This window comes from Castanea sativa, chromosome 1 (assembly GCF_040712315.1).
Source record: "Castanea sativa cultivar Marrone di Chiusa Pesio chromosome 1, ASM4071231v1".
NCBI lineage: Eukaryota > Viridiplantae > Streptophyta > Magnoliopsida > Fagales > Fagaceae > Castanea > Castanea sativa.
The window spans coordinates 64,138,339-64,152,909 of NC_134013.1; the positions used below are offsets into that span (position 1 = coordinate 64,138,339).

Below are 14,571 nucleotides of genomic sequence, written 5' to 3' on the forward strand. Positions count from 1 at the left end.
AAGAGGAATAAGCAGAGAAGACGAAGAAGAAGACGAAGACACACACACCCACCCACCCACCCACACACCCACACACACAGATCAGAGAAGACGAAGAAGAAGACGAAGAAGAAGATGAACGAAGAAGAAGATGAACGAAGAAGAAGACGAACGAAGCAGAAGAAGAGGAAGAAGCAGAGAAGACGAAGAAGAAGACGAAGAAAGCAGAAGAAGAGGAAGAAGATTGAGAGGGTGATTCGGTAATTTTAGGTCTCAGCTATCCGTTGAGCTGAAAACGTTGATGCGCGTTTGAGATATGGACCTTCAGACCACCATTTCAGAAATCAGCGTTTTTGCCTTTGCCTTAAAACGCAACTTTTATCTAAAATTTGCGTTTAGGCTTCACCAAACGCCCAGCCACTGCCAACTTTATGTAAAAGCTACGTTTTGGGTCCTAAAAGCCCAACCAAACGGGCACTTACAGAAATACGACATGTTGAATTAGTTATTGAAATATTTGGTTGAGGCATTTGCTTATGTTGACAAACAACTATGTGTCCTTTGCATTAACCTTCCTTAAAGCTGTAGGAAGAAGTGGCACCAGCTTAAAATGTGTTTTTGTTGCTCCCTTGAAGACCTGAATTCACTTTGGATATGTTACCGCCAAGATAAAACTAACAAGTTTGGCTAGAAAGGAAGGCCTAGTGTGTTTGTGAACTGATTTTATTTTTATAGTTTCAACTTATGATGTCTGCTCCTAATTAATTATTACTCTTTATCATCATATCAAGACGCCAATTGATTTTTGGTGCAGATAGAGAATAAATCTCATATCTCTTTTTCGAAAATAAAGAATTTTATCAGTTGAACTAACTTAAACATACTTCTACCTTTATAATTTGTTTACAAATATAATATGTGTCAAGTTGTTACGGAAAGAATAGAAGAAAAATTATTAAGATGCTACTCTATAAGTTGTGAGAGAGTTGGAAACAGGAAACTTGTTCTTACACCGCAAGTTCTTTTTTTTTCCTTTTTTATTTCTTAGTGTAAAATCTTATGCTCTCACTCTAAATAGAAATTGGACCTTTATTGATTAAAGAGTAAATGGATACAAGTGTGTTTACATACAAGCTCTGATCCTATATATACAGAGTCTAAGGTAAGCAAAGAAAACTGTCAAATAACGAACTACCAAAAAGGGGCGAAATCTGTTACAACCACATGCCAGCTCATTCACACGTGTCTAATCAGCTTCCCAATATCCTTGCACACGTGGTAACAACTATTGAATTGAGTACAGGACTTGATCATAGTGAGGCATTGCTTCTATCAGAGTCATAGCAACTGTTCGATCAATGTTTTTGTCAACTTGAAGCTGTGAGCTGCATTGATTAGCAAAACGAACATCACCTTGATGCAAGGAAGCATCCTGCTTTGCCATTTTAACACTTAGCCCTTTTTGCAGTTTGGGGAAAATTATAATCTAAAGTTACAAAATTGTATTGTTCAAAGCAATTTTACACAAGGTGTAAGATCATACCTTAAAATAGCTATGATCATGAAAAGCAAACTTACACGATGTCATTTTATTCGAAAGTACAACCCCCTCAGGTTCTGAGCTCAACAAAAACATTTTCAAGTGATGGTCAACTAATTAAATCACGTTTAATTTATTCCCATCTGAGTTCTCATAACCTTGGAGCTTACCAGTAGATGAACTTTTACAAGGAGGCAGATAAGGAGGGGGGTCTCGAATACTCGTCTCAAGGGTGCCACCATTTTTCACTATAAAAACTGTGACCATTCCCCAACTTATGTGTCGTTCGAAATGACAGTGGAAAAACCATACTCCTGCAAGAATTTATCCATTTATGAAACAGAGTTAGAATACGTAATCGAACATTTATAATTGGAAAAGCAAAAATGATTTTAGAATACATTGAACAAGAAATGTACTTTGTATTATAAATTAATGAAGTTGTATGAGTATTAAGAGTGCACTCTTAATACCTGTACCAATTATTTAAAATTTTTCTAGGGGACTAAGCTAAATGTATATAAAGAATAATATATACATATATATGTGTATATATATATTATAAAAAAAGACTAATAAATATAATGTAAACTGTGATATTTTTTAACAGTTCAGACTACAGATCAATATTTTTTTCGTAAAATAATTTAGAGATTGCATATTTAAAACAAACTATTTAAAAAAAAAATTAAAACATATAAAAATTTGTAAATTTGAATAATTTAAATAATAAATATCATTTTACATGCCTAAAGCCTAAAGTTATACAAGTCAATATAAGAAAAATGTAACACTAACAAAAAAAAAAACTTATTTTTCATAGATGACAAATGAAATTGGGATTTCTAAGCGTCTGTTTGAAATCTGCTTATTTTGCTGAAATTAAAATTTTTTTATTGAAAGTACTGTATCTAAAAGTAAAAGTTAGCTGAAATAATACAGTGAGACTCATAAATAATACTAAAAAGTATAGTGGGCCCATAAATAGTGGTAAAAATAAGTTGAATAGTAAATAAATAAGCTGATTTTTTAATTTAGAGCAAACACACACTAATTCTTAACCATGAAATCTGCTACTGTCCTTTTTTCTAAAAACTAAACAATAATATCCATGTATCGACTTCTCTAAATAAAAATGAAAATTTATAATAATAATAATTGTGGGGACACTATATTTTGTACTCCTTGGGGAACTTGTCCCACATCGAGAAAATCTCTCACCACTTTCTCACTTATAAGCTTGCGCCGAAGTGAGGAGTGTACCATCACTACTTCCTTTAGCTCACGCTTATAAGGCAGAAAGTGGGGAAGTATTTCTTCGATGTGGGATTCATGAAAAAAGCCAAAACCAAGTACAAGTGCAACACTTGCTTGGACAGAAGCTAAAAAGTGTCTCCACAATAATAATAATAATAATAATAATAATAATAATAATAATAAAGAATTCCTATATTAAAGAGATTTACTTATTTATTTATTTATAGGGTCATGCATATATCTTAAATATGATATATGCTTTGGTTTAGTGAGCTACTTATGGTATAATAGTCTAATAGAGTAATGATATGTCTACATTTTCACAAGAAATCTTTGGTAGAAACTATTATTGAATCTAATATATGCCCACCACTAAAATTAGTTTCATGCCCACTAGTAACAGTCAAAAATAATTTGACATCTAAAATTTGTTGTGAAAATATTATGGACACAACATTTTTTATAATAATATGAAAAAAATTATGCATTAATTATTTATATAAAATTATATGTTGTTAAGAATATGTATTAAATACACTTTAATTTTATGAATTATGTATGATATAAGCCTAATAAGTGAGGCAAAATAATGTATTAGTCATTTATATAAATACAATAATTTAATGAACTAATGTTTCTCATGTCTTTCCTCAGAAGAGTTTTTTTTTTTTAATTAGTTAAATTCTCCCTCTAAAGATTTGTGTGCCTTAAAATTTCAACAAAAGGGAAGAATATACATGAATTTTGGATACATTGAACACATTCTTAATATGATTTATGTACGAAAATAATAAAGTTCATGTATGAGTATTTGGAGTGATGCATGTATCAACTAATTATGAAGGTCATAGATGTGCCTATTCTAGCTTATAAATAGCTGCGTAATTTCTAATAAGTCAAAGGACAGAGTTTGTATGCAATTCAATTTGGATCGGACCTACTCCAAACTGGGTTAGGTGTCACCTAACCCACTATGTTTAAGTGGGTTAGGTAATTTTGGGCAAGGACACACGTCAATTTGATAAGGTGCCACATAATCTACTTTGGAGGAATTCCTCCAAATTGGGTTGCATAAAAACTTCTAATCAAAAATAGATTTAAATTGTTCTTTGAGTGTTTACAAATTATTTGAGTGTTCTAGTGAATTTCTTATCTTTTCTCTTAGCATTTGTATGTACTTTCAAATTCCAATATATATATGTAATTAATTGCAATCTTGTTTTATATAGAAGAAGGTAAAAGTAGTTCTTCAATATAAAAAATGGAAGAAACTAACATACATACCCGGATTACTCGCTTTAAATCTCAAGGCAACCCATCCATCCTTAGGAACCGAAACGGTATTCATCTTAGGCGGATCAACCAAATTGTACCCTTTTGGGTCAGTTTCATTATCAAAGTTCCCATAACCAGAACCAACCACATAAAAGGTGTACCCATGTAGGTGTACTGGATGATCCTCTGAGCCATCAAACACATTGGTATCTTGAAGTACTATCTCCACCTCCTCGTTATAATTTAACACCTTCACCTTGGTCCCTTGAACTGTCAAAGTTTTGTCATCTGATACATCATCTGCTATGAAATCGAAAAAAGACGGTGGATAGTTCGGAAAATCTGTGGTGTAAAATCCACTCATGTTCCTGTAAAAATTTAAAGGTTATGATACAGTGTCATTCCGATCCTACTTGGATTTGATATATATATATATATATATATAGAGTGTATGTTTGGAAACCAATTTTTCTTCTGACTTTTTGACTTAATTCTTTATGTACAATTTTATAAAACCTCACATTTTCCAACTAAAACTATACTTTAACTAATTTTTTGCAAATAAGTATTCAACAAAAACCTATATTTAATTGCGCTAGCTAGTGAGTTAACTAGTTGAGCTTTTGAAGTTTCTTTTAGCCTCTAAATAAATATTAATGCATTTAGATTACTATATCTCAAGACTTACTCCTTATATTAATATCAATATCACATCAGTATTATGCCCATGCAATGCAAGGTTTAATCGATAATTATATATATGTAAACTAAAAAATATATATATCTTAAGTATTAAATATATATTATAAATTAAATTTAAAAATTAATTTTAAATATAGAATCATATGTAAAAGGAAAAACATATTTTATGTATTCTGTTTTTATTATCAAAATACAAATTAAAAGCTGAAAATGATAATTCAATTAAATTTTTTTTTTTGATACGAACCATAGAATCAGGTTTTAAAAAACTGTTAATAACAAGTTATTGAGTTAATATTATCACAAAAAAATATATTAAATAATAAAGTTGCAGTACATGTGGCAATTAGTTATGAGCCTATGAGTTAGTGTATCCAGTATCTCTAAGACAAAACTTTTCTTATATTAGCATGTGATATCATATGATTTAGGACATAAAAATTGGGATTTCTTAAAAAAGAAAAATAAAGATAATCCATAATTTAGACGGTTAGTAATTGAATTTAATGCAAATTGTGACAGCAAAACAATAATAACCAAAAAAAAAAGTATTATGATAAATTTTACCAATGAAAGGGAGATAAATTTTAATTTTGTTCTGACAATCAAGTCTCTCATATTAATTTGATTAGCGTAAAGATATAATGTATCTTAAGTATATGTGTTATAGGTAATTAAAATTTATCTATTATCTTTTTTTTTTTTTGAAATTTCTGTTAATAAAAGTTTAGTTGGAATATAATTTTAAATTTATTGAAACTCAGATAATATAATTTTTCCTAAATTAAATTAAACTAAACTTAAATCTTATCATTAAATTTTATCATTTGATTTGAGAAAATATATCCAAATAGTTATTAAAAAATATTAATTTAATAATTAATAAGAATGTAACCACTTGTTGCAAAGAGGAAATAGCCACTTAGTGCGACCAATGCCACAGCTTTAAGCTTTTAGGACCTAAGTCTGTGATTTTTACACTAGAGAACTCCTTAACTCTGCTACTTCTTTTAGCCTCTAAATAAATATTCATGCATTTAGATATGGTATATCACAATATGTATAGCTCACTTCTAATACTGTTTTGACACCAGAGAATTCTTTCCATACCATTTACTTGAGGTTATTGCGTAGTTTGACCGTATATGAACCCCAAAAAAAAAAAATTGTAAAGAGAAAGAGGAAGATGATAAAAAGATACCTGTAATAAGCAAGTAGTACATCTGTGGAGGGGTTAATCCAACTGACGTTGTTAAAGCTCGCAGCAAGATTAGTTTTACTGGTTCCCTCATAATCAAATATAACATTGTTTACAGAAACTGTCAAATACATTCTGGTAGTTATGTTCTTTGGGATATTTACTGGGTGGTTTTGGCTCGCCAGGCTCCTGAAACGATATGTGAAATTTATTGCAGGATCAAAGTCTTCATAGGTTGGAAGGCTGCTGGGAAAGATTGGAGTTGATGAGTAAGTATAGTTGTCTCTATATTCAAGAATTGCTGTGGCATTTGCTTTGTCATAGTCTGTGACATCAGACCTAACACTATCATACTGTCTAGCAGCCATGTAATAGCGGCCAAGAGGTTGGTTTGCTGTAACCAAAATATCCATTGTTTGTCCTGTGCTTAGCATGACAAAATCAGTGACAATGGGTTTAATGTATGATCCATCCAATCCTACCACGGTGAGATTATGTTGAGCAATTGCAAAATAAAGCTCTACGTTCATGACTGCATTGACTAAGCGAAGAAGATAGGTTTTGCCATAATCTACTTGCCAGCGATATGTACTTTCTGCACCACAGATAATGATTGTATTTAAAAAGAAAAATGATAAAGATACCATAAATTTTACCATAAAAGTTTATAAATTAATATAACAATAAATATGATTAGTTGATATCAACAATATAATAATAAATTAGCATCAAAATTACATTTTAGTTATTAGTGACATATCAGTAAGTTATATAGTAAAATTTGTAATATCTCTAATATTACTCATTTAGAAATGGTGCTCGAAATTATTTTGACTTAAATCAATTGAGACTTTGAACCTCTCTAATTTCTCTCAAAGGGATTTGTTTCCCTTGATAAATGGTGAGCGAAAATTATGAGTATGTCTAATGTTATTTTATAGCCTTATATTTTCATATTTCTACTTCAGTTTAATGTAAAATTAAGAATTTATTTTTATATTATCCTTGGTTTCTCTGTATTAAAATCCCATCTTGTCTTAATACAAATACTAAATGCAACAACTTTGTTATTGTATAAATAATAATAATAATAATAATAATAATAATAATAATAATAATAATAATATTATTATTATTATTATTATTATTATTATTATTATTATTTATCCTAACTGTACACGTGTCTCCACATACCATTAGAGCATGGGCAGAAATCTCCTGGTTGGCCATTAATAGTGTAAGCATCTGAGCTAGGAGTGAGATCTCCATCTTCAAGATCCTCAGCAACTTCCTTGTTCACGTCACCTTTATACCAAGATCCTGCAAATGCAAGATAATTATTCACATATCTTCAAATGTGATACAAATGTATAGGTAGAACTCATCCTTAAAACCTGCCTGTAAGGGGTGGGTGACCTAAAACTTATATACACATAATTATACTTGTACTTAAATCATGTGGGACATTTGAATCATTACAAAATATAACCATACATTTCATATATTTATACATACTATTACGTCAGGGTAACCACAGTCTGATCCCTTTAAATCTTTTGGTTTTCTTATAGTATGTCTCAGTATGTGTCAAAATAAAGCAATTTTATTGAAGAAGTTTTACCTTGAAACCAAACGATGAGAGGAAAAGCCTTCTAATCTATAAATATTTATTAAATTTGGAGGGTGCACGTAAGAAAAGTATGTTATACTTGGAGGCGTAAGGGATCAGACAGAAAAATTGGAAATTAACGGTCCGTTTGGATACAGTTGAAAACTGAAAACTGAAAGCTAAAAACACTGCAGAAAAATAATTTTTAAATGTGTAAATAGTACCGTGGGACCCACTTTTAATTAAAAAATTCCTAAAAAGTACATGAACAGTGACTGCACAGTATGTAAACAGTGATTACACAGTACATATGCACAGGTTCTGCATAGTAATTTGTCCCTTGAGATGAGACGTGCAGCAGGAGGATAAAAAAAAAAAAAAAAGAAGAAGAGGAAAACGCTGAACGCGTTCAACGCAAACCGCACCTAAGTTGAGAAAAGAAAAACATGAATAATGCCTTAATGGATTGTAGAGGAGGGCGAGAGTTATGAGAAAAATAGAAATCTTATATCCCATGTGTTTTTTTTTTTTTTTTTTGGGGGTCCATAACATTAAAAAATATGTATAAAATAAAGTGAAAGTGTCAACTAAGAATCAACTATTGTTGAATTAGCAATAATGTAAGCATTTTAGATTTAGAGATTCAAGTACTTCATTTATTTATTTGGTCTGTTTTTATCTATCTTAAATGAATTTCTATCACTAAAATAAAAATAAATCTTTGTTGTTATAGATAACAACACTTTATAGTAGTAATATTGATTAGGTATGAGTAGAACAAAAGAAAGGGGCTTATAAGAAGAGTTGCTCTAAATTTGGAGAGCACAACCTAAAATTAATCTCTCTCTCTCTCTCTCTCTCTCTCTCTCTCTCTATCTCTCTCTCTCTCTCTCTCTCTCTCTCTCTTATATATATATATATATATATATCATATACAAATATAGATGATTAGGTCCCTTTGTGGTAATTTACATGCATTTATACTCTCTAAATTCTCCTAGATTAAGTTAGAGTAGAATTTGTATCTTGTATATATATATATATATATATATATATATATATATATATATATATATATATATATATAAATATAAAAGAATAATTACTGAGTATGATGAAAGAGTGGATTCATAGGAGTAAAAGGAAGGTTTAAATCAAAGGGGAATTAGTGGATTGCTAAATCGATTTTACAATTTTATTTGCATCCATAATTATGTTACAATTTTAGACTCACACATACACACACACACACACACACACATATATATATATATATATATCAAGAACATGAGAGCAAATATGATTTAACTTTTTAAAATTCCAAAGTAGGAACAATTCCAACATTAAGAAAATTTTGCATACCAAACACAATGATCTCTTCTCCATCAGGTTGAGGAAATGGATAACCAGTCTCATTATTTGGCAATGCAACAATAGCACCATGCACACTAGCTCGAGTCCAGTCACTATGAGCATGCCACCAAAGAGTTCCTTCTTCATCTGAAAATATAACCTCATAAGTGAAGTTTGATGCCGGCTCTATTGGGCACTGAGTAATGTACTCTGGACCATCTGACCACGGATTTCTTGGTTGATGCACTCCATGCCTATATTAAAAAATATATATTACTTATTAAAATATTTTCATAATGTCCTTTTTTTTAAGTTATAAATTACACCTAATTTTGCATATTTTCAATTGGACATCACCACTTTTGCTTGTCACTACCAACCATTCTCTACCTTTTAAAGTTTTCGTCAACCACCATATATAGAGTGCCACTCTCTCTCTCTCTCTCTCTCTCTCTCTCTCTCTCTCTCTCTCTCTCAATTTTTTTCCTAATTTTTTCGTTGTTTTGTTAGATTGTGTGAATCTACTTATTTTTGTAGGGGCAATTAGGAAACCATTGAAACAATTGGGTGTGGCTCTGGAGTATGGAGTCTTACGTTTTGTTTGATATGTATGTTAAATGAGCAATGCTACATACACAAAAATTTTATTTTTGGCAATTGCTGGTATGGCAAGCTTGAAGTGATTCTCATCTGGACCCACCACTAACATCACTCTTTTTTACTTATCATTAATAATCAATCATATTAACATGTGTCAAATTTTCTGAGTCTATAGATTTTCTCAATTTAAATTCACTAATTTGATAGTTTGGTTATCATGTGCTTTCGGAGTATTGTGACGTAGTGTTTTCTCATCTCACATTCATAGTAATCACTCTAAGTGGGGTTACTTGTGTTGTGTGGTTTAGACTAGAGATATCAAACGGGTTTTTTGGCTGGTGGAGTTACATGTGTTTTGAATATGCGTCAAAATTCACATCACATCAAATTAAAAAAAAAAAAAAGATAAAAACTATAACCTTAAATTCTGACTTATTTGTTGTAGCTTGGAAAGCGCAAGGTTGATCTCCCATTCCCGATTTTAAAGTTATATTTGCTGAATTTTGTACTTACGGGTCCCGTAAATAGTGCACTAGGCCTAGCCACAAAAACGCAAACGCCCAAACGCAAAGACATGTCGCTATCCAAACTCACACTAGGTGTTGTTAGAAAGTGTTTTGATTAAAAAGAAAAACCATATGTTTAATGGATTTTTTAATTTTTTTATACAAGACAAAATTTCTACTCTAGCCCAATTTAAGTGTATATATGTGTGAAGCTCCCTCTTGGAGACTTGAATCCTAGTCCTTGCCTCCCACACCCCACAAGCATTTATACTTGTGGAGTGACCACTGCATCAAGGGTGTGCGGTGGCAATGGATTTATTATTATTATTATTATTATTATTTAGTGCACGAAGCATATGTATAGAGGCAATTTATTGCTAATAGCGAAATTATTAAGCATTTATGATTGCAGTGGAACAATTAATACATATAAGAAGATCTAGATAATAATAATAATAATAATAATAATAATAATAATAATTGTGCACAAGTGAATCTAGACCTTGAACATCTAGATTCCACTTTTTTTCTCTTAAAAAAGTTTTATTAAAAGAAAATTCTCCTAAAGGGATTCCAATTTTTATCTCTCTCCTCTCATTCTATCTCATTTGGTCTTCTCACCCTCTCTCTCTCTCTCTCTCTCTCTCTCTCTTTTTGAGAGAGAAAAGTGGAATTCAAATGTTCAACATCTAGATTTATTTTTACACCCAATTTTTTTTTTAAATGTAAGAAAAAGTGAGTTGATCCAAGTTAAGGGAACGAAAAAAAAAGAAAAAGAAAAAGAGGAACACCAAAAATAACATTAGTAGAAGTAATAATAATAATAATAAAAAGATATGTCAATTAAGGAAGTAACCGTCTAACAAATAGTATAACCTTTTTTTAAAAAAAGTTTGAGATAGAATTATACTATAGCGTAATCTAAGTGTTTATGTATGTGAAACTTCTTTTTGAAAACTTGAATCACAACTCTTACCCCCTACACCCTACAAGCATTTATATTTGCAGAATGATCATTGTAAGTGCACAATTGCACCTAGACCCAAAGAAGGTTATGGGCTCAGGCCCAATGAGCCTTAAACAATGAAATTTGTAGAGTGTGGGTTTGAAACCTAGGTTAGAAGTACTGGGAACTTGATAACAGGCTAAAAAAATTACAAGCACTTGTGATTAATAAACGATAATTGCAAATAGACCTCCTCGGACATGAGCCGATGACTACTTCTGTATTATTTCTCTTTCTTTCTTTAAAGGTTACAATTCTTAATTTCCTTCTTAGTTACCGACCCCCCCCCTCTCTTTGGCCTTCACCTCCCTTAAATACTTCCTTCCCTGATACTTTTTGGACAGTGACTAGAAGTTTCAGCCCTACTGTTCAGGGGTCACTTCTCCATTAATGCGGCCAGGAAGGTAGATGCAGAGCCTTTAATGCGAAGGTGGCAACCTTTGCACTTGATATTTTCTCTAACACTGGTACATCTAGAAGGTTCAAGGTATCCACTTTTAACCATTGGTCTTTCCAGAGTTATACCTTGACCTTCATAATGAAGTTTTGAGTTCTCTTGGATTTGTCCGCGGAGAAGCTCGTTCTCGGCTGTATCCTCGGATCCTCGGCGTATGAGCCAATTCGTAGAGTTTAATTATGGAGTAGGTCGGCCCTCCATGCTACAGTCCAAAGGCCCATATGCCCACTTGGGTCCTTTTACCCCCCACAATCATTATGCCAAGGATGTCTGTCGGTGATAGTATAACTCCAGATAGAATAAAATTGAGGAAAATGATTCCCAAGAAATTCTTCAAATTTTTTGGAAGCAAATGATTATTCATCTATTTCTCATGTAATGTGGCAGACCAAATTAATCTGTTGAGGATTCGTAATTGACCCAATAATGCAGGAATTAAGGCTTTGTTGTTGTATAAAGTATTCCATTGCAATCTTAACTTTATTAGTTTATTAGCAATAAATTGCAAATTCTCTTCATATATACACATACATGCATAATTATATGTACACAATAACAATATTTTCATTTAGGACAAGTAGTACTAATCTTTCAATGGATCAAGGATTCTAAATTCAGCCTAATGTGAGTTTGTTTTCCTCAAGAATTTTGTAACTTAACTAGCACTTCTTAGTGTTTCCAACGAAAATGTCTAGGGTTCAAATTCCTCCTCCTCCTCTTATTATCAAATTATCCACACAAAAATTTTTGCTTTCATATTTTGATTTTTCTGTATAGTAAGGAACACTTAAGCTTTTATAAACATTTAATTTGGGCTGATATTATGATTTATGAGTAATAGAAATTATCATATGTATTTTGGTTAGGGTTGTCCAACCACCCGTTGAAACCAATTAGAACCAAATTGCCTACTCCGATGGCCGACAACGGGTCCCCACCTTTAAAAACCGACGCTGGCAGGTCAATTGGAGGGTTCCTCCTCCAAATCTTAAGCCACTTTACCCAACCGTGAAAACCATCAAATCTAGTGAATCCAAGTATTTTCCAACAAAGATTCAGTATAGATCCAACGAGATCTCTACTAGATCTGGTGGAGATCTCACCAGATCTTATGAGACATCTGCTGGATATGGCAAGGTCTCGCCAAATCTTGGGAGATTTTTGTCGTTGCTTCATCATTGTTAGTTTCAATTGAATCAACTACCACCCGATGCATTAAGATCCATCCGATCTGACTCCCTCACTGATCAACACTAGGTTTGAAACTTCTCCACCCAATTCGATCGTGTTTATTGAGTTACATAACTCTTGACTACATTTTACTAGTTTTTGATAATCAACTATGTACATCTTACTAATTAAGAGGCAAGAGTTGTGACATAATGATATTGTCAGCTGGTCTAATTCATAAAGAGAATCTGGTTTTGAATCATACCCACTCTTGTAAGGAAAAAAAAGTGATAAAAAAGAAGGTAGATTTCCATTTTGTAAGTGAGTATTTTGTACTAAAAATGTTATTTTTAACATTTTATACACCTTTCTTAGTTTTATAATTATTTCAAACATGCTTTAAAATTGATTAACATATATGTATAATATTTAATAAATCATTTTCATATTCCTTAAAATCTTACTGTTCTCGATATTGTCCTGAAGAACCTCGCCCTGTTTTATAAGTAAGATCCTATTTAGTCAACTTAAACATGAATGTATAAACGAATGTAATATCTATACGTATGTACATAACGTATATGAATGATATATCATGCATATGTTCATCCATTTTGAGAGAGTGAGAAAATCATTACCAATGAATTGTAACACCATAATCTCCTTGATTATGGACATTTACATACACAATATCCCCTTTCGTTACACGAATCACAGGCCCTGGATATTGTTCATTTACAACCAACATGCTCTTGCTGCTACACAACCTTGTAAAGTTCGCCTCCTTCAGCTACATAATTTAAACGAGAGAAATGATCAGTTAAAATTTTAAATTAAAGAGATACGGTAATCCTCTCTCTCCAACAAAAAGTGAATTTGTATATGTTGATAAATAACAAAAACAAACAAGAAAACTAATGAGAAAGAGACGTGGTACTTACAACAAAGTCATAATAATGGACGTTGCCTTGAGCCAAGGCAAACATCGTATAGAGAAGCAGAAGCCGAAGAACCATCATTTTCATTCTCTATTTGCTGTGAAATATGGCCCACTGCACTGTTTTAGGTTAAGCTTAATTATATAATACTTAATTAGTAGTCCTTTTAAGGTTAGGTAGAGTTGGAATCCTTCCACTTTAGGTTGAATGCTTGTTATAAGGATTAACACTGGACTAAAATATGGCTCACTGCACTGTTTTAGATTAAGCTTAATTATATAGTACTTAATTAGTAGTCCTTTATTGGGTAGAGTTGGACTCCTTCCACTTTAGGTTGAATGCTTGTTATAAGGATTAACACTGGACTAAAATATGGCTCACTGCACTGTTTTAGGTTAAGCTTAATTATATAGTACTTAATTAGTAGTCCTTTTAAGGTTAGGTAGAGTTGGAATCCTTCCACTTTAGGTTGAATGCTTGTTATAAGGATTAACACTGGACTAAAATATGGCTCACTGCACTGTTTTAGATTAAGCTTAATTATATAGTACTTAATTAGTAGTCCTTTTAAGGTTGGGTAGAGTTGGACTCCTTCCACTTTAGGTTGAATGCTTGTTATAAGGATTAACACTGGACTAAAATATGGCTCACTGCACTGTTTTAGATTAAGCTTAATTATATAGTACTTAATTAGTAGTCCTTTTAAGGTTGGGTAGAGTTGGACTCCTTCCACTTTAGGTTAAATGCTTGTTATAAGGATTAACACTGGACTAAAATATGGCTCACTGCACTGTTTTAGGTTAAGCTTAATTATATAGTACTTAATTAGTAGTCCTTTTAAGGTTAGGTAGAGTTGGAATCCTTCCACTTTAGGTTGAATGCTTGTTATAAGGATTAACACTGGACTAAAATATGGCTCACTGCACTGTTTTAGATTAAGCTTAATTATATAGTACTTAATTAGTAGTCCTTTATTGGGTA

The 14,571-nt window shown here is 31.7% G+C and overlaps 1 protein-coding gene across 1 annotated transcript; it reads right to left on the bottom strand.

Moving 5' to 3' along the window:
- Window positions 1-1,095: 1,095 nt before the first annotated feature.
- Window positions 1,096-13,671, bottom strand: LOC142622158 (putative laccase-9). Its single transcript, XM_075795590.1, has 7 exons — window positions 13,594-13,671; window positions 13,291-13,442; window positions 8,923-9,167; window positions 7,146-7,271; window positions 5,955-6,546; window positions 4,061-4,419; window positions 1,096-1,833 (listed from the first exon to the last, which is right to left on the bottom strand). Exons 1-7 carry the CDS (start codon window positions 13,669-13,671, stop codon window positions 1,637-1,639), a joined length of 1,749 nt encoding a protein of 582 aa, XP_075651705.1. The 3' UTR covers window positions 1,096-1,636.
- Window positions 13,672-14,571: the final 900 nt, after the last annotated feature.